This window comes from Lathamus discolor, chromosome 6 (genome assembly GCF_037157495.1).
Source record: "Lathamus discolor isolate bLatDis1 chromosome 6, bLatDis1.hap1, whole genome shotgun sequence".
In the NCBI taxonomy this organism is placed as follows: Eukaryota; Metazoa; Chordata; class Aves; order Psittaciformes; family Psittacidae; genus Lathamus; species Lathamus discolor.
Window position 1 is genome coordinate 15,708,241 of NC_088889.1, and position 24,831 is coordinate 15,733,071.

The 24,831-nt window shown below is 49.8% G+C and overlaps 1 protein-coding gene across 6 annotated transcripts in view; it reads left to right on the forward strand.

The window, feature by feature from the left end:
• Window positions 1-9,545: 9,545 nt before the first annotated feature.
• SAMD4A (sterile alpha motif domain containing 4A) overlaps window positions 9,546-24,831 on the forward strand; it is a 104,195-nt gene continuing 88,909 nt past the window's right edge. For 3 of the 6 annotated variants that reach the window (XM_065683479.1, XM_065683474.1, XM_065683476.1), the window contains exons 1-2: window positions 9,547-9,720; window positions 10,293-10,906. In XM_065683479.1, the coding sequence (XP_065539551.1) occupies window positions 10,711-10,906 (196 nt within the window). In that variant the 5' untranslated portion in view covers window positions 9,547-9,720; window positions 10,293-10,710. Of the gene's footprint in view, window positions 9,721-10,292; window positions 10,907-24,831 lie in introns of all 6 variants that reach the window. The other 3 variants (XM_065683478.1, XM_065683475.1, XM_065683477.1) reach the window with 3 other exon arrangements.

A 24,831-nucleotide genomic window follows, 5' to 3' on the forward strand; every position in this document is an offset into this window, starting at 1 on the left:
GTCACCAGAATTGACTGTGAGATACAGAAGTTCTGTTGCATCTTAACTGGTCAAATGCAACACAGACACCATGCTCGAAGCTATTCAATTTGGTCTCCAGTTCCTGAGAGTCCTTAATTTCAGAGATTTCCCTATAGGAAATAGACTGCAAGCCCAAAATGCACCAGCTTGCTGGAAGCCTGGGGTGGGATATTGCTGGCAACGAGGCTGAGGATAATTAAAGGAAGTGGGGAGCTCCGAGGGAGTCAGGCACCGTGTTTGCTCATGTGCTGCTCCACTTGCCAAGGCTAGCAGACCCCTTTCTATGGGGGCACATTTCGTTGATCAAAGGAAGAAGAGGGCAGGATTTATGGCATATAAAGCAATGCTTTTCACCAGACGCTGCCATACAGGGAGACAAGATTGACAACCCAGCTGCTGCCTTGCTTTTTAAAGTCAGCTTCTTTCTAGGTGGTCAGTACCAGACCCTGGCTGGACTCTTCTCCTGGATAACACAAGAAGTTTTGCTATAGGACCAAAAGAAAGATGTTTGCAGGAGGTGGTGGATTCACATTTAAGAATGGCTATAGCTTTTCCAGTCTTTCAATCTTCAAGTATCTTCCCAGAGACATAAAATTAATGTGTAAGTCTTCCAACTGCAGTTTTCCCTTTCAGTGCCAACTTCTTAACAAAAGTGTCCATCAAGTCCAACAGCATTGAACACTCTACCATTCATACTGGAGTGCTGCATCCAGCTCTGAGGCCCTCAGCATAAGAAGTACATGGAACTGTTGGAGTGAGTCCAGAGGAGAACATGAAGATGCTCAGAGGGCTGGAGCATCTCTGCTATGGAGACAGGTCAAGAGAGCTGGCCTTGTTCAGCCTGGAGAAGAGAAGGCTCCAGGGAGACCTTAGAGCAGCTTCTAGTGCCTAAAGCGGATGTCAGGAAAACTGGTGAAGGGCTTTTGACAAGGGCTTGTAGTAATAGGACAAGGGAGAATGGCTTTAAACTGATGGAGGGGAAATCTAGACTAGATATTAGAATTTCTTCCCTGTGAGGGTGCTGAGGCGCTGGCACAGGTTGCCCAGAGAAGCTGTGGCTGCCCCATCCCTGGCAGTGTTCAAAGCCAGGTTGGACAGGGCTTGGAGCAGCCTGGTCTAGTGGAAGGTGTCCCTGCCCATGACAGTGGGGTTGGAACTGGGTGAGCTTTAAGGTCCCTTCCAACCCAAACCATTCTATGATTAAGAAACCATTTGCTTTTCTCCTGTCCTAAAAAAGGCATTTGATAATATAAAGGACTCTTGGCCCTATGACATGTTTTGATGAGGTCATTTATATCCTTCATTTTAGCAACATCTGCCTCGATGTTCTCTCTGTCTAACTGCTGGATCTACTCACAGCAACCAACTAGACACTTATTTCTCAGAACCACATGAACTCAGAAATTTGCAGGCTTTGCTGAGCTATACCCTCAGCTTTACCTTGTGGGCCTTCATTTTGCTGGGTGTGACAGGCAGCTTAGCAATGTGCAGATTGCTCTGTGATTCATCCTGCTTCTGCTTCCAATGACTGCAGCCAGGTGAGACCTCTGCAATGCAGGGCTCCACTAGCCCCCTCTGGATACATCTGCTGTAGCTAACTGGAAGAAGTAGATCTCCAGTAGGCCACATTTTCAATAATGAACTTAAATGTTCCTGGTTGCTGCATATTAAGTGTTCATTCTTCAAATCCACGTCCTCCAGCACAGCCCATATTTCCCTTGTCCCACGTACTCTGAAGGCTGCTGTAAGAGGTAGTGGGGTCAGAATGGTGGCTGGATGCTGGTGACATTGGGGACAATCACAGGAGGTGTGGTAGCTTGTAAAGCTTTTCCCTGGAGCCAGCAACCAGTTCCAACCACAGCCATCTACACTGGAACATGATCTCGTATGTTAACTATGTGGTAGTCTCTGCTGCAGGGAGCAGGACCAATCCATACAAGGGCAAGGCAAACACAAAGATGTATCTGCTGACTTTTGATCAATGTCATGTTTCTCTGAATGAGCTCCTTAAAGCACAAGAGTAGGAATGATTTTCAGGTTTTTGCACATCTCTTATTTGGAGCGACACAATCCTTTGTAACAGGATTTGGAGATGGGCCCCGATCTGACTGAGTGACCCCACCTGCAAAAATCTGATCTCAGAAGGTGGTTTTGATTCCCTTTTTGCGTCTTCTCATTTCCATGAGAATCTTCTTTTCTTTTTTTCTCACCTTTTGCAGAGAAACTTGATACCCATGAAGACAGGAGTGGTGGTTTGGGGGCATTTGGGCACAGCTGCCACAGTTCCCCACTTCCCATGCCATGTTCCTCAGGGAAGCCGTGATCACCACTGTGCTCTGCTGGGTGGTGGCTGGAGCTTAGCTGGGAGAGCTGAGTTTGGTATATATGGAGCAAGATTACATGTTTATTTATTCCCTGATTTCAAGGAAACATATAAAAGACTCTTAGAAGCAATTTAAGCACCTGGCAAAGTGTTGTACAACTGGCCTGGTTCATCAGGGTGTTAGGGCTGGTATCCAATTTGCTTCTAGCCTTTCATAGATGAACTAGCCTTCATTGATGGAGCTCTCCTGAGGACTCTGAGAAGCAACCTCTGTAACCAGGCAAGTAGGCAGCACCCTGGGCAAGCGAGCAGTCTGAGATGTGGTGGGATGGAGAGAGACATGAGGACAGTGTGCAGGGCATGGCTGAGACTGAATGCCCTCTGCCAAACCCACCCTACCTCCTCAGCATGTTGTGCCTTTCTCGTCAGCTTACTCAGTTTCCATGTCTTTTTCCATGTCTTATCCCTGTCTTGTTGCTTCTTGCAATGTCTTCAGAGGACTCAGGCAAAATGTAGAATACCCCATAGACGTGTCTCAGTGAATCATCTGTGGCTGCCCCATCCCTGGCAGTGTTCAAGGCCAGGTTGGACGAGGCTTGGAGCAACCTGGTCTAATGGAAGGTGTCCCTGCACATGGCAGGGGGTTGGAACAAGATTGTCTTTCAGGTCCCTTCCAACCCAAACCATTCTATGATTCCGTGGTCTCTGTTTACATCTATTCTAGCTGTATGCACACAGGCTTGCTGTGTCTGTGCAGCCCTAGATGTTATTTCTGCAAGTCTGGCTGAAAGCTGCATGTTTGGAGCCAGGAGCAGAAGGATCAACGAGGGCTCTTTCCCCCTGTGTTTGCCTTTCATGCTTGGATCCCCTGCCATTTGATCAGGTGAGTGTGAAGGTTTTCCCCCACCCAAAACCCTGGCTACATCTAAACCCTCACCCAGGCTGGCAACTCTTCCACTCTCCTTTAGGGAAATTCTCCTTAAACTACTATCATTTTGTCAGCACCAGGCATGCTTCATTATTAAGTAGAAAAACTGCCCTAGTATCAGTGCTGCTGACATGTGTCTTGAGGTGTAACCAGGCTTCCAAGGAGAATTGCTTGAGAAGGGGTAGTTAGGGAAGCAGTTTCCTCAATGGTGCGTGCTAATGCACATCTCCAAGCCTGCCTTGGAGCTGCTGGAGCCTGGGAGTCGAGCAGCAATGTTGAATGGTGCTTCCTTGGGGATCAGTGTCTTGTTTCATCAGGGCCATCTGCTTGCAACACAGGCTCAGTCAGCTCCAAGTCCTACAACGAGCTGCTTTCATTGCTAGCTGGAAATGGTTTGAAAAATCTGAGTGTTGTAGGTAAACATGACGTGAGGCTATGGGATATAGCCATCCAGGGAGTTATCTCACCAGCAGGCATTTACGGGGTGTTAGCACGGATGAAGAGGGGCCCACAGCCACTGAGGCATCTTGCTGCAGATCCATCCGAGGTGTGAGCTGGAGCTGTGCGATGACTGGCCAGAGGGGCAGGGATGGGACATCTCTTGTGTGCTGCACAAACCTCATAACCAGGCTGCCCCAACGGGCCAGCAGGGCTTGGGTCAGGCTTTGCCCTCAACACGCATACACAGATCTCAGTTTTGCAAAGACAAAGTCTTCAAATACTCACTTTCGATGGGATGATCAGGTTTGGCAACACTGCGCGAAAGTACATGTCTGTATTCAAGGGGCTGTTTGAAACTGGAGGAGCCCAGTGAAACATACTGCCTGCTGGGTTAAATAAATCATTCGCATCCCCTTCTTCCTCAGCTCCTCTTTGTCACCAATTCTCTGCACGTCACTAGACACGAGAGCAGCCTGTGGTACTTTTGCAAGGGGTGGCTTTTTGAGAACCATTAGTTAAGCTGATTTATTCTGTTGCCTCTGTGTCCCCAGGGTCCCTGTGAGCCAACTCACTGAGAGCACAGGGCAGAGCTGGAGAGGCAAGTGCCAGTGTGCTCACAGCACAGCACAACAGTGTTTTCAGAGCTGAAGCAGGGTCTTCTCAAAGCAACCCCTTGACAGTGGCTAAACAAATACAACGTGAGCAGTGCTTCCCATACTAACCAGTATTTCCCAATGCTTTCACTAGCACCCAGATGCTACCACTTCTTCTTTCCCCTTCAGATGCTCACAGATCCCCTGCTGTAGCTCAAGCTGGAGGGTTAAATGCGCTGTTCCTCCCAGCCCTCATCTCCCATCACTGCCTCCTGCAGCAGGCAGGTCAGTGCACACTTCTCTTGCAAGGGCTTGGGCAGCAGCACCTAGCCTACCACTTACTTAAGAAGGAATGGTTGTACATCCAGGCTGAGAGCTGATCCACGTGCCAGGGTCATGCATTAAAGGCTGGAAGATGTGCGTTTCACTCCCTGCCCCAGAACGATGCCAGCAGAGTGAGGTGCATGTAGATTAGGTATTTCATAGAATCATAGAATCATAGAATAGTTAGGGTTGGAAAGGACCTCAAGATCATCTAGTTCCAACCCCCCTGCCATGGACAGGGACACCTCACACTAAACCATCCCACACAAGGCTTCATCCAACCTGGCCTTGAACACCGCCAGGGATGGAGCACTCACAACCTCCCTGGGCAACCCATTCCAGTGCCTCACCACCCTAACAGGAAAGAATTTCCTCCTTATATCCAATTTAAACTTCCCCTGTTTAAGTTTTAACCCGTTACCCCTTGTCCTGTCACTACAGTCCCTGACGAAGAGTCCCTCCCCAGCATCCCTATAGGCCCCCTTCTGATACTGGAAGGCTGCTATGAGGTCTCCACCCAGCCTTCTCTTCTCCAGGCTGAACAGCCCCAACTTCCTCAGCCTGTCTTCATACGGGAGGTGCTCCAGTCCCCTGATCATCCTCGTGGCCTCCTCTGGACTTGTTCCAGCAGTTCCATGTCCTTTTTATGTTGAGGACACCAGAACTGCACACAATACTCCAGGTGAGGTCTCACAAGAGCAGAGTAGAGGGGCAGGATCACCTCCTTCGACCTGCTGGTCACGCTCCTTTTGATGCAGCCCAGGATATGGTTGGCTTTCTGGGCTGCGAGCGCACACTGAAGCCGGCTCATGTTCATTTTCTCATCGACCAACACCCCCAAGTCCTTCTCTGCAGGGCTGCTCTGAATCTATTCTCTACCCAACCTGTAGCTGTGCCTGGGATTGCTCCGACCCAGGTGTAGGACCTTCCACTTGTCGTGGTTGAACTTCATAAGGTTGGCATCAGCCCACCTTACAAGCGTGTCAAGGTCCCTCTGGATGGCATCCCTTCCCTCCAGCGTATCAACCGGACCACACAGCTTGGTGTCATTGGCAAACTTGCTGAGGGCGCACTCAATCCTACTGTCCATGTCAGCGATGAAGATGTTAAACAAGACCGGTCCCAACACCGATCCCTGAGGGACACCACTCGTTACCGGTCTCCAGCCGGACATCGAGCCATTGACCACAACTCTTTGTGTGTGGCCATCCAGCCAGTTCTTTATCCACCGAGTGGTCCATCCATCAAATTGATATCTCTCCAATTTAGAGAGAAGGATGTCATGTGGGACTTTGTCGAACACTTTGCACAAACGCAGGTAGATGACATCAGCTGCTTTACCCTTGTCCATGAGTTCTGTAGCCCCATCATAGAAGGCCACCAAATTGGTCAGGCAGGATTTCCCCTTAGTGAAGCCATGCTGGCTGTCACCAAGCACCTTGTTGTTTTTCATGTGCCTTAGCATGCCTTCCAGGGGAATGTGCTCCAAGATTTTACCAGGCACAGAGGTGAGACTGACTGGTCTGTAGTTCCCCGGGTCTTCCATTTTCCCCTTCTTGAAAATGGGGGTTATATTTCCCTTTTCCCAGTCATCGGGAATTTCAGGCCTGGGATTGTCTTTTCTTCTATTTTCTCTCAGGCAGGAGAGATCTGTGACCTCTCACCTCTCACGGTGAGTTCAGACCCAAGGTCTTCCCTGAACCCGAGACTGGGCACAGGACTGTGAGTATAATAAATACATATTTATATGCCTATATGTATATATGTACATATATATGTATATATGTACATATATGTATATTTTTATATATACATAATAAATACATATTAAATGCTGCTGCATTTAATTTGGAAATATGTAGGTTTTATTGTTAAACTTTTCTTGTTTTTTTTATTTGTGTTTGCTTTTGGTAGGGCTTATTTGCATGAATAATACAGCTCCCCTTCACTGCCCAAGGTGAGGAAAACGCTAGCATCCTAGTGCCCAACTCCCTCGCTTTGTTTAGGAACAAATGGAAGGATGTTTACTTACCTCAGCCTGCCTACTGTGATATTTTCACTAATATTTGGGTTTCATGAGCTAGGAAATCTGGGCCATTGTATGCTGGTGGATGTACTCACCCTTTCTTTAGCTAAATGTGCTATCGGATAGCTTCCACAGAGATGAGCAACTGCTTCCTTTGAACTCATGAGCCATCAAGATTCACAAATTTGCTTAGACCACCTGCTTGGCTGGTATTACCACAGGCCTCTTGTTTTCTCTCTCAAGTGGTAAACAGAAACGTAGAGCATGCCTGGATGTTGCTGTACAAGCTGCCCTGGCATGCTGGCAGTGGAGGAAGGCCACATCATGCCATCAGTTCTGCCTTGGCCAAATAATGACAGCCCGGACACTGCAAACCCCATTAACAGCCTCTGCTTTTTGCCCTGGGACTTGCAGCCCTGCAGAAATGCTCCAGCTGGATCTGTGAAGATCCCAAGGTTCCCCAGGAGTTGCTATACCAAATAGAATTAGCCTGCTTCTCCACTGCCTCGTGTTTGTGTGGAGCAAGGGCATCTCTGCCCCTAGGACACAGCATCTGCACATGGGGTGTTCTATCCTTGGGGAAGGGAATTGACCATGAAGGTGTTGATGGGTACCTCCGCCCCAGCGTATGAGCCCCAGGAAAGAAGATTGGCTTCCAGCCAGCTTGGAACCCTTGGGTCACATTGATCTGCATGGGTGCCCTCCCCACAATGTACCTACGGATGCAGCTGGGGTTGCAGCAGGGTGTTACTTCCATGGGTCGCAGATACGTTATTTGTAATTACCATAGAAACCTCCAAACATCACAGCGTATGCTGCTACATCAGGATCTTACTCTTCCACATCTGCTTCCTGGGGACATTAACGGGGGAACAGGTACTGTGGAGTCCTGAGTGGTGGATGATTATTTTGGGGTCTATTATCAGGCAGCTCTCAATGTCTCCAAGGGCGGAGGACAGAGTCTGTGGCTTCAGTCCTTTTACTCTCGCTCATTCATGACTTCTGCATGTGGAGGGACACCACGTCTCACTGATACACGTGGCCTTGCAGAGGGCTGCATTTAATGTTTCATCCCTAAATACTCTGCTGTTACCACTTTAGATGCGCAAAATGCAAAACCTGAGAGGCGTTATCTGCAAAGCAAGCTTGGCAACTCTTAAATTAGCAACGTGCAAGTGCACGGAGTTCTGCCCGGAGCTCCTTGTGCTGTTTACACCGATGGTTTAACAAGCCTCGCTCCGCATTCCCATGCCAGACGTGCACGCACAGATGGTGTATCCTCGCAGCTCGGCGGGCTGTCCCTCAGACACCCGGCCAGCGGGAGGGCTGTCAGCACCGAGGTGAGGGGAAAGGGGCTCTTTGATGGACCATTTATTTGGATGGAGCTGGAGGATGAGGCAGATGGTTGGGTTTGTTGGCAGGGAACTCCGCTCCTGTTTGTTTAATTAGTCACCAGACATACTGAAAGCTAAAGCGTGTTATGTGCAAACTCTTAAGCAGGGTGAGATGGACCATTTGCGCTTGATGTATGGGAAGCAACTTGGTGATCCTCGTCCTGCGGTCCTGTGAGTGATGCTCCTGTGCACTGGACTGAGTGTTCCTGGTGCTTCAGGCAGCCTTTATCTTTCCCCAAAAACAGTAACAGGTTCAGCCATGTGTGTAGCTTTTTTGAGCCAAAGGAGGCCCAAACTCAGAGTTTTCCTCTCCCCAGCACCCACACATGGCTGTTTTTTGGGAATGGCATCACCACTGGGGAGGTTCAGCCCCTGGTTTGCCACAGTCACAGCCCAACTCCCTCCTTCACCACCTCCTGACTCCTCTTACCTCCAAGCTTCCCTGTCCACAGCACAACAGGTATCAGGAAATGCTGCAATAGTTCCCAGAAGCACAAGCCATACACAGACCCAACATTTGCCACATTCACAAATAAACCCACTTTACGCCTTTATTTGGGCTTTACAATGTGTTAGAATCTGCTCAGTATTTTCTGTCTTCTTACAAATGCTTATTCTTGGTTTTGGTCGCATCTCCCCTCTATTTCCCTTGGATATACCTGTATCGCTCTTTCCTTGAATAGCAGGGACATTGAAATAAAATAGAGTACGACAGGATAGAACAGCACAGAACAGAATGCAGCAGGATATAATATCATAGGATAGAAAAATAAAACTAAACTATGACTGCAGGGGAAATCAGCAACCCGAAGCACAAATCCTGCCCCTCCTGGGCACCGTTGGTGCTCTCAGCCTTAAGCCCATCCATCCCCACCGCCTGCTCCCCAGATTCCCGGGGCAGCGTTTACCGCCGAGCATCCCGCCGTGCAGAACGCCTCAGCCAAATTCAGTCACGTTTAAAACGTCCCTTTTCGCCGCTGCGGTACGCCGAAAGTACCGTGTGTGCGTGGGGTGGGGGTGTTGTGTGTGCTTGTGTTGGGGGGTGCGTGTGTGCGTGGGGTGGGGGTGTTGTGTGTGCGGTGTATGTGCGTGTGTTGGGGGGTGCGTGTGTGCGTGGGGTGGGGGTGTTGTGTGTGCGGTGTATGTGCGTGTGTTGGGGGGTGCGTGTGTGTGGGGGGGTGTTGTGGTGGTGTGTGTGCCCCCCAACAGCGAGCGCTGCGCTGCCATTACCCCGCGCTCCACTAGATGGTGGCTTCCTCCAGCGGGAAAGCCGCCGCCGGGCCCGGGCCGGACGGTAGGGGCCGGGGCTCCCCCTCCGCCCTCCGCCCGGTGGGTCCCCCCCACCGCCAGAGGGGGGATTGGTTGCACCCTATAGCGAGGGGCTCGCAACCGGGGGCTGGGGGGGGGGGGGGGGTGGTGGTGCGCGGGGGAACCGGAGCGCGTGCTCCCCCCCTCCCCCGCCCCGCCCCCATGACGTCACCGCTATGCAAATGAGCGGCATGTGGGGAGCGGGGGCTCTCGCGCCGCCGGCCTCAGTCTCTCGCCGCGGAGTCGCCGCCGCTGCTCGCGCTCCGCGCGCCCCCTTCCCCCCCTCCCCTCTCCCCGCCATGGCACGGCCCCCCCCGGCGCCGCGCCGCCCCCCCCCGCTCCCCGGGGCCCCGACGAGCCAGGTGAGTGTCGGGGGTGGGGGGGAGAGGACACGGGGCACGACACGGGCTCATCCCTCGCCACCCCCTCTCTTTAGCGGTGCTTTGCTGCAGTGGGGACACCCCCGGTGCTGGAGGCTTCGGAGGGGTTGCTCGTGTGTGCCTCCCCCCAGATCGGGGTGCTGGATGCAGGGGGGGGTGCTTGTTCCCCTCCCCATGCGGATCCGTGTGCGTGTGGGGGGTGCTTATCGCGGGGGGCTGGATGTGCTGCGGGGGGGGGTGTTTATTCTCTCTCCTTCCCCCCCCCCCCAGGTGGTGCTGGATGTTTTAGGGGAGCTCCTTCCCCCCGCCTGGGTGCTGTGGGAGGGGGATTCCCTCTCTCCCTAGGGTGCTGGGTTCATGTGGGGGTTGCTTATGCCCCGTGGCCCCCCCACCCCCCCCAAAACCGGGCTGGGAGTGTCAGAGATCTCCGTTGAGGAGGAGGGGGAAGGAGGCAGTGGGGGGGGCTGCGGTGCCAGGGCCGAGGGCCTTCCTCCTCCTCCTCCTCCTCCTTCTCCTCCTGTTGTGCCCCCCTGACGCCCCGCTCTCTGTTTCAGGTGTGAGGCCCCCGCCGCCTCGCCAGGGCAGCCCTGACCCTGCCGCTGGGCTTTTCCTAATTTTTTTTGCCTTTTTTTTTCTTTTTTTTTTTTCTTTTTATTTATTTTTTTTTTTTGGCCGCCCTCCCCTCTCCCTCCCTCCCGTGTCGCCATCAGGGAATCCAGCACCGCACCGAAGCCAGAAGAGAGGGAGCAAAACCCAACCCAGGCCGAAAGCTGCGTCCAAAACAAAACCCACCCTTCTGATTGCCGAGGAGATCCGTTGGTTTTGGTGTATTTTTTCTCCTAATTTCGATTATTGTTATTTTTCAACCCTGACCCGGCGCGGAGGGGAGGAAGCGGCGTCGGGGCGGGGAGGCTCTCCCGGTTATTTATTCTGTGCCCCCGCAGAGGTGTCTCCTCCGGCCGCCGGCTCACCATGATGTTTCGAGACCAGGTCGGCGTGTTGGCCGGCTGGTTCAAGGGCTGGAACGAGTGCGAGCAGACTGTTGCGCTGCTCTCGCTGCTGAAACGCGTTAGTCGGACCCAAGCTCGCTTCCTCCAGCTCTGCCTGGAGCACTCCCTGGCAGACTGCACCGAGCTCCACATCCTCGAAGGGGAGGCCAACAACCCCGGTGAGTGTTATTTGCTGCAGCTCCTTCCCAGACGGTGCTCTCACGCAGGCAAAATTAAATACAAAACCACGCAAAACCCACCCAAAAAACCCACCCGAGGGAGGAGGTCGGGAGCCAGGGCTCCCCCGGCTGATTGCGTTTGCAGCTTCTCTCCTTACATTTTTGTTTTCCAAACGGCTGATGGCTGATTGCAGTTTGGCTTTTCACTGCAAACTACTCCGGTCTATGGCGTGGTGTAACTACGGTAGCATGAATGATTGGAGGGTTTTTTTCTCTTCCCTCTCCCTCCCTTCCCCTCCCCCTCCACCCCCCCCCCTTCCTCCTTCCATGCAGTTTCCTGTGAAATAAGTAAGTCAGGTCACGTAGAGTCTGGATTTTCTAGGCTTCTTTTGGACAACGTGGCTTGCTTTGCTTTCTGCAGCATGCAGAAGCAGCCCATCGCTACCTTAGGCGAACTGTTATTTTGTAAAGATTTGGGCAGCTGGGTTATGCCGGTTTTATTTAATTTTATTTTTTTTTAAGTGTAGCAATTCCTATTTCATCATTCAGATCCTGTTTGGACGCATTTTTTTTCCTGCGGCTCTGAATACCCCCTTGTGTTTCAGTGGAGCGCTAAGAAAACGCGAGTAGCCTGCGCTGTGTTACTGAACATACAGGGTGCATTACAGAGGACGTGCGTGGCTACGAAAGTGTATTTCGGGTTTATTTATACCCCATTACAAGTGACTCAACTCCGCAGAAGTAATTGGAGTTGGAACAGGATGAAAATGGCACGAGGGATGTGCGAATGGCGCTGCGTGCTAACGCGTTTGTTTATGGGTGTGTGTGGACTGCAAACATGTATGCTCCCAAGTGTGTGTGCCCAGATGTACGTGGGGATGCGAGCTGCTTTAGGCAGAGTTTCTGAAATGCTGAAATGAAAGTAGGGAGGGCAGAATCTGCCTGGAAGTGCATAGTTCTGTTTCACCAACCCCTCCAAACAAAACAGAAGCAAAAGAAGGCACAGCAACCCCCCATCCCCGTTGAAAAGCATCCCTTTTGTTTAAAACCCCAGGGGGTTGGGGAGATAGGCTGGGAGTTCTCACTTTTGGGGCTGTGTGTATGGAAGCAGTGCCAGGGAGCATTTTGCGATAGGGGGGAATCTTGTGGGTTTGGAAATCTCACGGGCTGGCGGCGGCCGGATCGCGAGCGGAGCCCTGGATCCTGAACACAGCCCCTGGTGTGGATGGGGCGGGAGGAATGCAGGGTCCTTCTCCAGCTGTTCCCTATTAGAGCTCTGAGCCGGCAGGATTTGGCAGCTGCCTTGTGCTGCCATTTGATGACAAGGTCCAGCGCAGTGCCGTGTTCCACTGAGGACAGATTTAAGTCCTTCTGCAGGAAGCCAAGCTGGGGGCTGCTGTGGCGCGAAGGGATCGGGGCTGGCTACGGGGGAGCGAGGCTGGAATTGGCTGTTCCCTTATATAGCTCGCAGGAATGAGAAGGAGGAATGCTGCAGAGTGTGTCTGGGCGCAATACTGCTGGTTTTATAAACAGCTGAAGGGCCAAACCTCATCCATTTGGGTGGGGAGGCCCCGGGGGTGGGGGGGGGGGAGCATGCTCTCTAAACTCAGCTGCTCTGGGATAGATGTGCAGCTTCCTATTGCTGGCTTTAGCACAGGGTTGCTGCAATTCCTGCTGCAAGTTAGTGTGAGCAGCCCATTTCAAATTCGGCATTTTTGTATCAGTATTGTGATTTCTCATTCACGTTGTGGTTTTGGCAGTAGCCGTGTCCCCTAGGTTGGTTAAGTCGTTAGAGGGGTGATTTACCTGCTGACTGCAGAAAAGATGAGTTATGAAGGGAAGCAGTGTCTTGAAGCCTTCCCAGATACAAAGTCATGTATGGCTGCCTGTGTGGTGGCATTCACTCCATATAAGCCAGGGTGGAAACCAAGGGTTGGGCCCTTTCCATCTCCACTCATGCGAGCAATCCCTGCTTGCCCCTGTAATCCCACTGACCTTACTTGGCATGAGGATTTCTCTTGCAAGCAAAGCGTGGCACCCAGCCTCCTGCCTGTCCCTTAATGCGCTTGCAGAGCTGCCTGCACTTCACCTGATGTTTCTTCCAAAAATGAGCTGTTCCTCCAGGGCGTTTGTAACACTGATAGCAAAACCTGGGTCTGTTGGGTTGTTGTTTTTCACCAGACACCCCTCTGTATGGCTTTTCCATGAGATGGACGTACCTATGCATCCTGTAGAGAAGGACGTGCTTTTGTGAGCTGGGCAGTTCTGTTTGCAGCGGAGGGAAACGTAGCTGAGATTTGCAACCAAGAACTCTTAGAAAAACTGCTTTCGTCTCCAATGTTAACACTTCCTTCTTGTTAAAACCACCTGTATTTCTCAAATCGCTCCTGTTTGGCACTCATTTTGCAGCCTGGCATTTTTTGCTTGCCTGGCAGTGGAATCGCACCAAGTTGTTCTGAAAAGCAGAGGCATAATCTGACCTTGCGTTACTCCTCACTGTTTTTTATCCTGTTGTTTGCGTAACTGATTTGGGCTTGATTCCCTCTCAGGCTGGGGGCTGAGGTGGCTTGTGTTACGTTTTCCTGGAGTTTGCTGACTTGGAAATGGTGGCTCCCTGCTTGAAGGTACCCCACCGGTGTCCTTGTAGATGTTGGGGATGCAGCAGTGGTGGTCTGCGAGGGACTGTGGGGTGACAGCGTTGTGCAGCCTAAATGGGATGTAGGAGCTGGCTGTAAGACACGAGGTCTTCACCTTCCATGGAGGAGCGGGTGAAATGTTCTGTCTGGCGAGGGGTGTCACTGTGATTTAAGCAACACCAGTCTGAATGTAACGTGCTGGTCTGATTTGCTGGAGGAAGTGTCCAAATTGACTTAACAGTGGGTTAAGCAAGTTGTTTTATATGTGCAGGACCTGGTGCTTGCCCCAGCCTTGTTGGAGCTTTGGGAAGACTTGAATGTATCACAAGTTCACAGCCATTAGAAGGAGGGGGCAGCCCTACTGTGTTCCTTGGTGGATAGGCACCATCCTTGGCAGTATCATTACCAACAAATGGGGTCAAGAGGGGGCCCAGAAGGAGCATGAAATCCCCACTGGCTGGTGGAGCTGGGCTCATGAGCTGTTAGGTGTGTGTGGACCAGGCACAGAGAAAAACTCTGAACAAAGGTGCCCAGCTAGTTCTTGCCTGGTAGACTCCACACGAGAGGTCTGCTATATGGCAGATGAGGTGGGGAATACATCAAGGAAGAAAAAGAACTCTTTTTAGCAGTTAATTGACATTGAGAAGCAAGTATATTTATTTTGAAAGAGTTCCATCTAATTTTTTTCCAACTGTGATGTTATTTTTGATAATGGTAGCCCTCCTAGTTAACATTGAAAACCCAGTGTGGTTCTGCTGTGAGCCCTCAGAAAGCCCTGAGGACCCTCCTGCTTCTGTGCTACTTTGGGTACCTGCTCAAGCATGGAGGGGTGCATATGACCACATTCCCCTCTGCAGATGAGAGGCATCTTCCAGAAATCTACACTGGTGTCTCAGAGCACACTGGAGGTTTGGTGACTACATGTGGTGTGTGGGGCTGTGCAGATGACTGCAAGACCACCTGCGATCTGTAGTGCACTGAAAGGTGTTGCTTGATTATAAAGGTAAAATAGAAGTGAGAAGCAACCATGGGAGGAAATCTGTATATGTTTTTTCATTAGCCGAGGTGTAGAGCTTGTAGTTATTCTATGTGGTGGCTATGAGTAGCCTCACAGAGCTTTAATGGTTTTACTGGTGAAGAATGTGGGCTGCTGCTAATTCAGTTTGAGCACGAGTGGCTTGGCCTGCCATGCATGGAGAAGAATATGGAAACCATATTATCCCTGCACAGAAATAGAAGTTTCAGGTATTACATAGTGCTATTTAAAAGCCTGCTATAACTTCCTTCCTTCCTTCCAGCCTGGCCTCGCTGGGCAGCTTCGGTCCCAGCTGCTCGGAGCTGTCAGGACGTGGCGACCTTCTCCAAGCCACCGCTAAAGGTCAGGCAGGAGCGCAGTGTCCCCCGTGGTGGGAGCAGAACCCGTGCTGCTCCTGCGCTTGCTGGCTGGGGCCGAGGCACCGAGGGGCACCAGGCATGGCCACCCTGCAAGGTACAGACCCCATGAGGAGATGTGGGGCTGCTGTATCCATGAACTGTGGTCCATAAGCTCTTGACATTGAGTGCAGGATGTGCTTCTGATCTCACCTGCTTGGGCATCCCCTCTCTTATGGCCAGAGGTGTGACTGGAGATGTTTTTCTGGAGTAGTCCCATATCCAGACACACCAGTCCTAGCTTGGGAGCTGCCATGGCTTCCTCACTCCTGTGGTCTCTGCTGGCTGACAGAGATGCCTGAAGTCTCCTGTGGGTCCTCTGGGCATCCAGACACCCACCTGCACTGATAGCAGAGTGACAGCTTTAAGCTCCTGGTCTTGAAGCTTTCTTTGCCCTGTGCACAGGACATTAACCACTTCACATGTTAAGGCCAAAATCTTTGTTTCATTTCAGCAGGCTGTCAAGTTTCACAATGAGAACATCAAAATGACCTAGATTTCCTGTCCTGGGAAGGACTGGTCGGAGGAAGAGACAAGGGTTGTAGAGAGCTGTAATGTCTTTAATTAGACCAAGTGATGCAGCTGGAAAACTGGCCAAGCATGAAGGCACACCAGCTCAAAGGAGGGCTTGTGTGGTTGTGGGTTCCCTTTTTTTTTTTTTCCCCCCCGAACTGTACCAGCTGGTCTATTAAAAGGTATTACATGTTCCTCACTTCATGTGTCCTTGGGTCGTTGTGGCTCCAGCCTTACGACTGTGGATGCCACCCTGGTTGCAGATAGTCTCTCGGCTCATTGGGAAGCTGCTACCCCTTCACCATGCAGTGACCCCCACTGATGGAAAAGTCATCCCAGTGCTCAGTTTGAAAGTGGTTCCCAATTTTTTCTTTGTTTTCCTTGGCTTGCTGGTGCATTGCAATGCTGAGCTGTAGCATAAGTCCCCCTGGCCTATGCAAGAGCTGGGCTATCCTGTGGCAGGGACCAGAGGGACGAGTAGGTATCCTGGGAGGAGGATGGTGGGATGAGGAGCTAATACCTGTGCTCAGTGAGAGCAATAGGAAGTTCTGAGTGCAAAGCTGGATGTTGGCATCATGTGGTCCCTTTCCACACTTTTCCCTGCCTGGAGAGGGGTGTGAGCAGCCCTCCCAGCTCTGCACATTAAAAGTCATGAGCTGGGACTCTTAAACGGAGAGATAGGCTGAGCTGTTGGACGCTGGCTTCTTCTAATCTGCATGTGTTTGCTTGAGCTGCTGCCATGCATCTTGCTCAGGTTTTGTTCGCAAACTTGAGGGCTAAAAGCTATCTGTGCTGCGCTCTGTGGAGAGCAGCAAGGGGACGGATGTAGAGTTACAGAGCAGTGTCAGCCAGGGACTTTGAGCAAGGCTACACACCCAGTATTCTCTTGCAATCCAAAGATAGTTTTGTTTTTAAAGATGCTTTTCAGAGTAGCTGTGGGAAGCACTGCAGGCCAGTGTTTGGCTCTCACTTGCCCTGGCTGGAGGCAGGCCTGCGGCACAGTGTGAAGAAGGCTCCCCTTCGCTCTCGCCCTGCTGCTGGAAACCTAGAGGAGACGCCTCTGGGCTTGTGCTTAACTCTTCTGTATCTTCTCCTGTTTGCTTAGAAATGCCTTCCCTCGCGGTTCCTGGCGCGCGTCCCTCGCAGTCGGAGGAGGAGGGAGAAGCTTTCTGTGGCTCGCTCCCAAAGCACCAGCAGTACGCACCATGAGGTCTCTCCCATGGGGCAGAGCTAAAAGGGCTGGGTCATGAGGTGGCTGGTGTGCCTCTTCCCAAAGGGCAGAGCTTGCCAGGGGAGACTTTTTAGGTAGCAGTGCTTAAAACAGGATGGAGGGAGGAAAAGGTTAACTGATGAGGATGAGAGCAGTGTGGTTTGCTGCCTCGAGCATCGTATGGTGCAAGCGGGTCTGCCCATGGGTGGGCTGCTTTCTCCCAGAGAGTTTTGCATGCTTTGTAGTGACCTTTTAACCATTTTGTCGTATAATGCAGGGCTCAGTGAGGGGCCTGATGCCAGGCTCAATTTCCCCACTGACTACGGTTGGGAAAGAATCCCACTGGTGTGCGTGTAAAAGATGCAGAGATCACTTGATGCATCGTCAGACCTGAGCAGGAGTTCTCTGCCTGGACCAGCTTGTTGTCCCCACAACAGTGAGTGCAGGGAGGTTGTATGTGAAGGGGAGGAACCGCATGGGGCATTGTTGCCAATGTGTGGCAGTCATCAACCTGCCAAGGTACAGACTGATGGGAGAGGTCAACATTAGCTTTAGATCAGGAGCTGAATAAGAACCAACTGTAGAGCATCAGGTAAAATAATCTAGTTTGCAAATACACTTGCTTCAAATGAGATTAAGTGGATGAAGGAGGAAAGTGCTCTGCTTGCAGCTTTGGCCGTTGCCAGTGAATGATCATCTGCACAGTTACATCCTTTGGTGTGCTGGACCTCAGCATCTTAACGAAGCTGCATGTCTGACTTGCCGCTTAGATTTGACGTGTTTGCATTTGGGTCGGTTGCTTTTAAAACAGTTGATGCTATGGTCAGCCAAAATTTCCTTGAAGCAGTTGGTGAAGGTTTCCGTGGACTAGATTAGCCACCTATCTTCTACAGTTTCTTGAGCTTTGGCCTTTCTTTTTCTCATCTTCCATTAAAAAACACCTTTGCTTTCAGGGGCCACAAATTAAATAACTTTTTACCAAGCTGGGAGTTATGTTTGTGGTCAGCGTAACTGAAATAGTAATTACTGTGAACACTTGCTTTATTTTAAGATGTATTCGTCAGTGCTTTAGATCTCCAGCTTCGTGCTTGTGTCTAATGTTACTGCAGATAACTGTTTGGAGAAAGGGCACCCCTTGCACTACCACTGCATCCAAACCCCAGGGGTCATTGCTGACAGCTCCTCAGGGTTGGATTGATCAGATGGAAGAGCTAATGTATTACAGTGGCTGCTGGGCTGTGTTTTGGGCTTACCACCTGATTGCTCCAGTCTTCTCCCCACTTCTTACATGGTGCCAAGTGAGTGTCGGAGCCCATGGCAAAGCATAAGTCATCATGTCATAAGTCATCAACCCTTTCTGTCTGCAGAAATGCGGGAGTGGGCCTTGACACCAAGGATTGCAGCTGGGATGAGCCATTACATGAATTGCATGCACGTGCCCTTTGCGTTTTCTTTCTATTTTCGCTGAACAAACAAGGCCATTACTATTTTACTAACTGTTGGTTATGCAGGAGCTGTTAAGCCTCTAAAAGAGGCTGCAAGGCCTCATACAGAGGATGCACGGGTTTGCATGCTTACCCCTTTTCTCTTAAAAAATGGCGTGCTTATCTTTGCAGTGCTCTGGTCCTAAGACGGAGACCCAGAGATCTGCAGAGGTCACTGCTGAGTGTGAGTTTGGCAATGGCAAACAGCCAAACCGGTGGCTTTCTGTCCTGATCCCTGTACTTACAAATAAAGTGGAGCAAGCAGATCCATTCCTGACTTTCCGCCTGTGCACCGCTTCCTCTTCTGCAGCAGATGTGTTAAATGGAAGGTCAGGATCTCATCAAAACAAGGTTGGGATTGTTTCCCTGTTGCAGAAGGTGATGCTGGCTTTTCTTTGGAAGGGATTTTATGGGCAGAGGGAGTTGCATTTTTGGCACATGGGGATTCCAAGCTGGGTTTCTTAGAGCAGAGAGCTGAGGTTGGTTTCACCCACTATGTGATGGCCATGCAATTCAGTCTGCTCTGATTCTGAGTAAAGAGCAGTAAATGAGCCTGGTCGGTGTGGGAGGACCAGTTCTGGAGGCAGCAACCCCATTTGCTTTGTACGTGGTAGGTGTTACCTGTGTGTGGCCGGGGCTTGGGCTTTTGCTAGCCTTTCTGTGCAGGAGGCAAACCTGTCTGTCTAAGGCAAGAGGACATGCAAGTGAAGGATTTATCAGCATTGATGCCTGATTCACAGCTTGCAGTTTTATTTGCGTGTTTGCATGCGGTGGCTCTGTGGCATGGTATGGTTGTATCAAAGATTTTGGTGAAGGTGTCAGAGTTACAGCATGGCTTTTATGATCTGGCTCTATACTTGCAGAGCTGTGAAGATGTGCGGTACAGCACCTTCTTCAGAGCTTCTCTCTGGCATAACCAAAGGCTCTGCTTGCTGATGAAGTCTGTAGACTTCCAATCTCTGAGTGGAAAACAGGGTGGTAACCACGTATGTTGCCATTGCCCTTTTCAGAGCTCTAATGCAGAAAACTTTCTTCTAATACATAAAAATAAGCCACGGGGCAGAAAAAGACTTTCTCCTGTTCGCAGTACCATGCTTCAAGAAACTCATGGTTGGTTTTGTGTTGTGAGCATGGGACTTTCTGTTATGGGAGATACAGATGGATGGTGCTGGTGTCTCTGCTGCACCAGGGACTGAGCCAGCTTGTGCTGCAATCCCAGCAAGTCTTCCCTGATGCTTGCAGGAGCTGGACATGGCCCAGTTTGTTGAGCTGCTACCATGCCTGAAGGTACTGTTTCACTTAAAGTAATGTTAATATTGTGAGTGTCATCTGCAGGATTCAGCAGCTTTGCCCTGCTCTTTGCTTTTGAGCAAGGCAGCCCTGGAGTGGAAGCATGGGGCGCTTTAAAAAGCTTTTCCTCTGTTCCTGATCCTTGCAAGTAATTAGTTCCAGATTTCTCTTTCCCTTTTCTTGCTCTCTTTTCTTTCTTTTGATAGAACTTACTTCAGACAAACCACAAACCTGCCTTGCTTTTAACTACTTATTTCTCCTGCTCTTTTCCTACGCTTTTGCCTGGTGAGGGTATGGGCATGAGCTTTAAGTGTTGTTATAATTCAGTGGGTGGATAAACCAGCGTTTGACCAGGTTTAGCTTGAAATGTTTTAAAACTCTTCCATGCCACTGCATTTTTTTTCTTGTTATCTGTTTTCAAAAAAACCCACCCTGAACCTCACAGGTCAGTTCTTCTTATTTCTCAAGTGCTCAGGTTTTTCCCATTGTCCCCTTCCTTCTGCCCTCTGTCTGTAATGGGAAGTGAAGAAGGAAGAAAATCAGGGGAGAAATGCAGAGGAAAAAAACCGCAACTTTTGTTGTGGAGAAACTTGGCTGATCTGACATTTGCAAGCAGAACATAGCGTTTCTGCAGCAGCTGTGGTCTGTACGCGCACATTTCCCTGGTTTTCATAGTTTTCCTGTTGGGATAGTCCCTTTGTTTCTCATGCAGCATCCCTCAGTGTGATTTTTCTGCCTTTTTTCCCTGTCTGTTCCCCGGTGTGTTCAGATTGCTCATGGGCTCCGTTTGGTTCTGGTAGCTTGTATTTCTTTTAAATCTTACAGTTCCAAAGCGGATTATTAAAAAAAAAAAAACCAAAACAACCAACAAAGTCCTCAGGCTGTTTCCCTCCAGATAATGCGAATGTAGATGAAATGTAGAGTTAAAACTACCTGAGTGACCTTTTGAGATAAGAATTGTTACTGACTCACGGAATTCTGTTGAACTGATAAGCATTCTTTCAAAAAGAGGAGAGGGGAAAAAACCAAACCCTTCAGTAACCATAACAACTTACTCAGCAATGCAGAGGCAGCACACAGCTCCTTCCTGACGCTGGTGCTGGGGTCTCAAGGATGGCCCCATGGGGATCCCATCCACCAGCCAGCCCCTCAGGGGGTTCCTGGGAAGCCTCTCTGGAGCTGCCGGTTGGTGCTGTGAGGAGGGGTGCCTGAGGTTATTTGCTCCTGTTGCTGTCAGCCCTCTGATTTTCATCCTCTGTAGGGATTTTTAGCCGGAGAGTTGGGCTGGGGCTCAGTGCTGTGCTGGTGAGTCTGGTGCTTCGGGTTTGGGTGTGGTGGGAGGGATGGGTGCAAGGGGTGAAGGTGCTGGGCACAGGAACGGTGCTTTTGGGAGTGAAACGAGGATGCTTTTGATCAACCGCATTTAAGAAATGAGGAGCACGACAAGGAAGGCTCTTCCTCGCCATTTCTGTGATGGCACAGCACAGCCCTTGGAGCTCTATGGGGAGTTGGGTCCCATCTCTCTGCCATGGCAGAAATGCCAGCTTCTGTTTCAGGTTATAACAGTCAGGAGTCTGCTATGAACATATGTATACTTAAGGTCTTCCTTTGCCCAGCTGAGCCCTGCTTGGCGTGTTTGCACGTGCTGTTCCTGGGGATGCTGTCAATGTAAAGCAAAATTCACGCTTTTGCCATGGACTTGGTTACCTTCTGTTATCAGAGGTTGCCACTTAAAGCTGAAGAAAACTAAATGCGAGCAATCTGTTTTTGTTTTTTTTTTTTTTAATTGCTGCCATTTTCCTCCCCCATCCCTTTGCACTTGGATAACCTGCACGTTCCCCTTTCATGGAACGTGTGTGCCCATGCTCATGGCTTGCAGGTCGGGGTGAGCCTAAACGTAATCAAGCAAGAAACAGCATCTTGGAAAGCACAGAGACCCAGGAGGTCTGAAAGGAGAGGGATAGACTTGATAAACCAAAAAATACTCTAAATGTCTGAGAATTGGGTCTAGGAAAAAAAATGTTTATTTGAATACATACAAGTAGAAAGAGGCAAGGGTGTGCAGCAGAGTGTGGTCAGGAAATCAATTACTTAAACTTGCTTGGATAAAAGAGTCATCGAGGCAGCATGAATTCTTTTAACAATAGCTCTTAGCACTGTGTAAAGGTGTCTTCTTGGACTGTGCATGCTAACCTTTCATAACATTATTCTGAAGCAGTCAGTTGGATGCTGAATGCTTTTTGTAGCCGGTGTCAAATCTTGGTCAGGCAGAGAGCGTTTATAAATAAAGGTGTCTACTTGTATTCAGGCATACGTGGATAATAGCTGCTGTAATTCAGCTGTCCGGCTCGGCTACCTGGCTTTTATAAGTGACTGATGAGAGATTCCACTGAGAATGAGTTATTTAGAGAGATGGAGCTGCCAGAAGTGGTCTGTGTACTGATAAGTATAGCAAGTCTCTATCCCTGGGACAGGTGACTGGTGTTGCCCTCCTTCCACTGATGTCCCAGGTTTATATTTCGCACAAAGCAAATGGAGCATTAATCAACCTTCTGTATTGCAGTTATATTGCAGGGCTCTGCATTAATTTTCTGCAAGCTGCACTTGAATCTTTCAATTTGTCACATTTTTTTTGGTTTTCTCCCCACTTTTTTTTTTTTTATGGGAGCGGGTAAACACTCGGAGATCTCTCTGGACAAGCGACAGCAGCTGGAGGATACTGGTTTCTCTATGGAGTGGAGGAATTTCATCAGAGGAGCTATTGTTTGACTGTGTTCTCAGCATTTTGGCAACTGTTCTTTTGATTAACCCTACAGAAAGGGAAGGGTGCTCTTTGCCGGCTCTTAAATACTTGCAAAAATGTGGGCAGATGCTTTTGCATTGTTAAAAGTCGATACTGGTTGGTAGTGGGGAAGTGTGGTGTGGGATTAAGCAATGAAGAAGCCCAAGTGCTTTAAATCCCTCCTAAAGACAAACTGGATGTGAGCGTTGATGTTCGGTTGTTTTCTGTTTTTAACATAGAAATAGTTCATGTTTTCTCCCTCTACCCTGAGCACTCAATTCTCTCTATGTGCAATACCTGGGGGTCCTGCGACACAAGAGGCACAGAACCGAGTCTGTGCTGCAGCCCAGAGCTGCGGAGGCTTTGGGCTTCCTGTGCCCTGATTTAGATATGGCAGGGGGGGAAGGAAACCCTCCTCTAGCTCTGAAATGTGCCTGCGCTACCTGTGTGCAGGGCCCTTTTAATATTTATTTATCCCTGCATTTATTTATTCCTATCCTGCAGCTTGAGTCTTGGCAGAGCTGTTTACATTGCTGTATATCCACGTGAGGTGTTCTCCAGCCCTTTCACTGCTTGCACCCCCTGCAGAAAGCATCTCAGAATCTCAGCAGAATGTGCCGTCGCTGGGGTGACTTTTGTTTGCTTATTTTCTTTTATTTAAGAAAAAAAGAAAAAGAAAAGGAAGGTTGCTAAAGCTTTTCCCAGGAGACAGCACTTCTGAGTGACTTCTTGCATTCCTGGGCTCTTGTCCCCATCCTGCGTGGGAAAGCAGCGCTGTCCCTGTGCGCAGCTGATGCTCGCATGCTGGATCCTTTTCAGTCTCCCTCAGCATTGTTCAGGCTTGGAACCCTGTGCCTGAATTGCAATGTAAGAGTCCCACCTTGAGGATGGAACAAAGAGGGATGTAGTCTCCTGCCTGATGAAACACCTTGCTGAAGCTAATGATGCTTTTAGCTGGGTTTAATTCCAGTGGATGAGTCTGGCTCACTGGTGAAACAGATGAAAAAAACCCAACTTCTTGAGGTTTTGAATGTAATTATTCTGACTTTATCCTGCTGAATTTGGCCTCTTAGCACTGGTGGAAAATGGGAACAACCTGTCTAATCCTGCTAGGGCCATTAAATCTGGCAGCAGTCTCCTCGATCTGGAGAAAACACTGTGATACTGAATCTCTGTTTTCTGTGAAGGCAAATCAAGGTAGTCTTGAATTAACAAATAGATGGTGTTGGCAAAAGCTGTCGGGGAGTAGGGGAGGCAGTGTAGGATGGCGTGGCTCCAGAGAAGCAGAGCTCCTTGCTGCAAACTTGCCTGGCTGCAAAAGCTTGGCACATGCACCTTTCTTCCCTGGGCGCATGGCTCTTGGATGGTCCAGGTTTGGTAGAAATAGGGATGATGTGCAGATGTTGAGCCCTGGATGCAGAGCTGCAGCTGTGTCTCATCCTGTGGTCCCACTGGCTGGGATTTGCTTCCCGTGGTCCTGTTGCTGCTGGTGAAAGCCCAGGATTGTGACTCTGAGCAGTGCTCACAGCAGAGTTAAGGCAGTGCCCACCTTACCTGGGGCTTTCCAGAGGTGATCGGTGGTTCATGATGAATTTTGCTTTTAGAGTGGGTGTGAGCTTTCATACAAGGGTGGCAGTGTCCGGTTTACCAGGGTGATGAAATCTGCTGATGGTGGGTAGCGAAGAACCTGCATAATGGGTTAGGAGGTGGCTTGAGAGGGCCAGACCAGTGTAAGTCCAGAGGGCTGAGTAATCCCCATGCACCAAGGGACAGTGTGAAGGTGGACAAGCAGTTGCATGGTAGCCTGGGATCTTGCCTGTTCATGCTCTGCAAGCATGAACAAGTGCAAGGACGTGTTGCCCATACGCAACCCGGCGTGCTCCCATGCAGGGAACCAGGAGGACAAACAGGAGCCCATGAGCTGTGGCTGTGGGGTAATGAAGCTCCTCATTTACCATGCAGCAACTCTGCCAGTGCCTGCAGATCTGAATTCAGCTTCCAGCTCCATTAGTTGCCAGCTCTACAAAACATAATCAAGTTGTTTTTTGTGGGTTTTCTTTTCCATCTGGTGTGCATATTTTGGTTCACTTTACCTGTACAATTACACTTTGCTTTATTATGCACAGAGATTAAAAACGCATCTGGCGGAGAGGCCTGAAAACTAGTAATCTGGCTGTTAAGAAGCATGCGATGTTTTAGGGTTTCCTTCCTAGGTGTAACATAAGCAAATGCGATTCTTTGTAGCTGAAGTTTTCATAGGGAGAGCTCGTTAAATCTGGTGTGATTGTTCAAGTAAATGAGAAATAAATTAACTTAAAATGCAGGGCTAAATCCTACCACATCAAAGCAGTAGTCATGATTTAAGAGCTTGATTTTGGTTTGTTTTGTTGGCTTTTGTTTTGGTTGGTTTTTTGCATGTGAACCTGGAGCACTAAGGTTGCTTTACCTTTCAAAGGATTTAACAAGTCGCTCTAATTTTCTTTTAGTGTTGCAGCGCTGCAAAATAATGCAAGGTCAGACTGAGCAGAACTAATTCCAGTTTGAAAGCAGAGGGTAGCCTGTTTCTCAATAGGCTTACA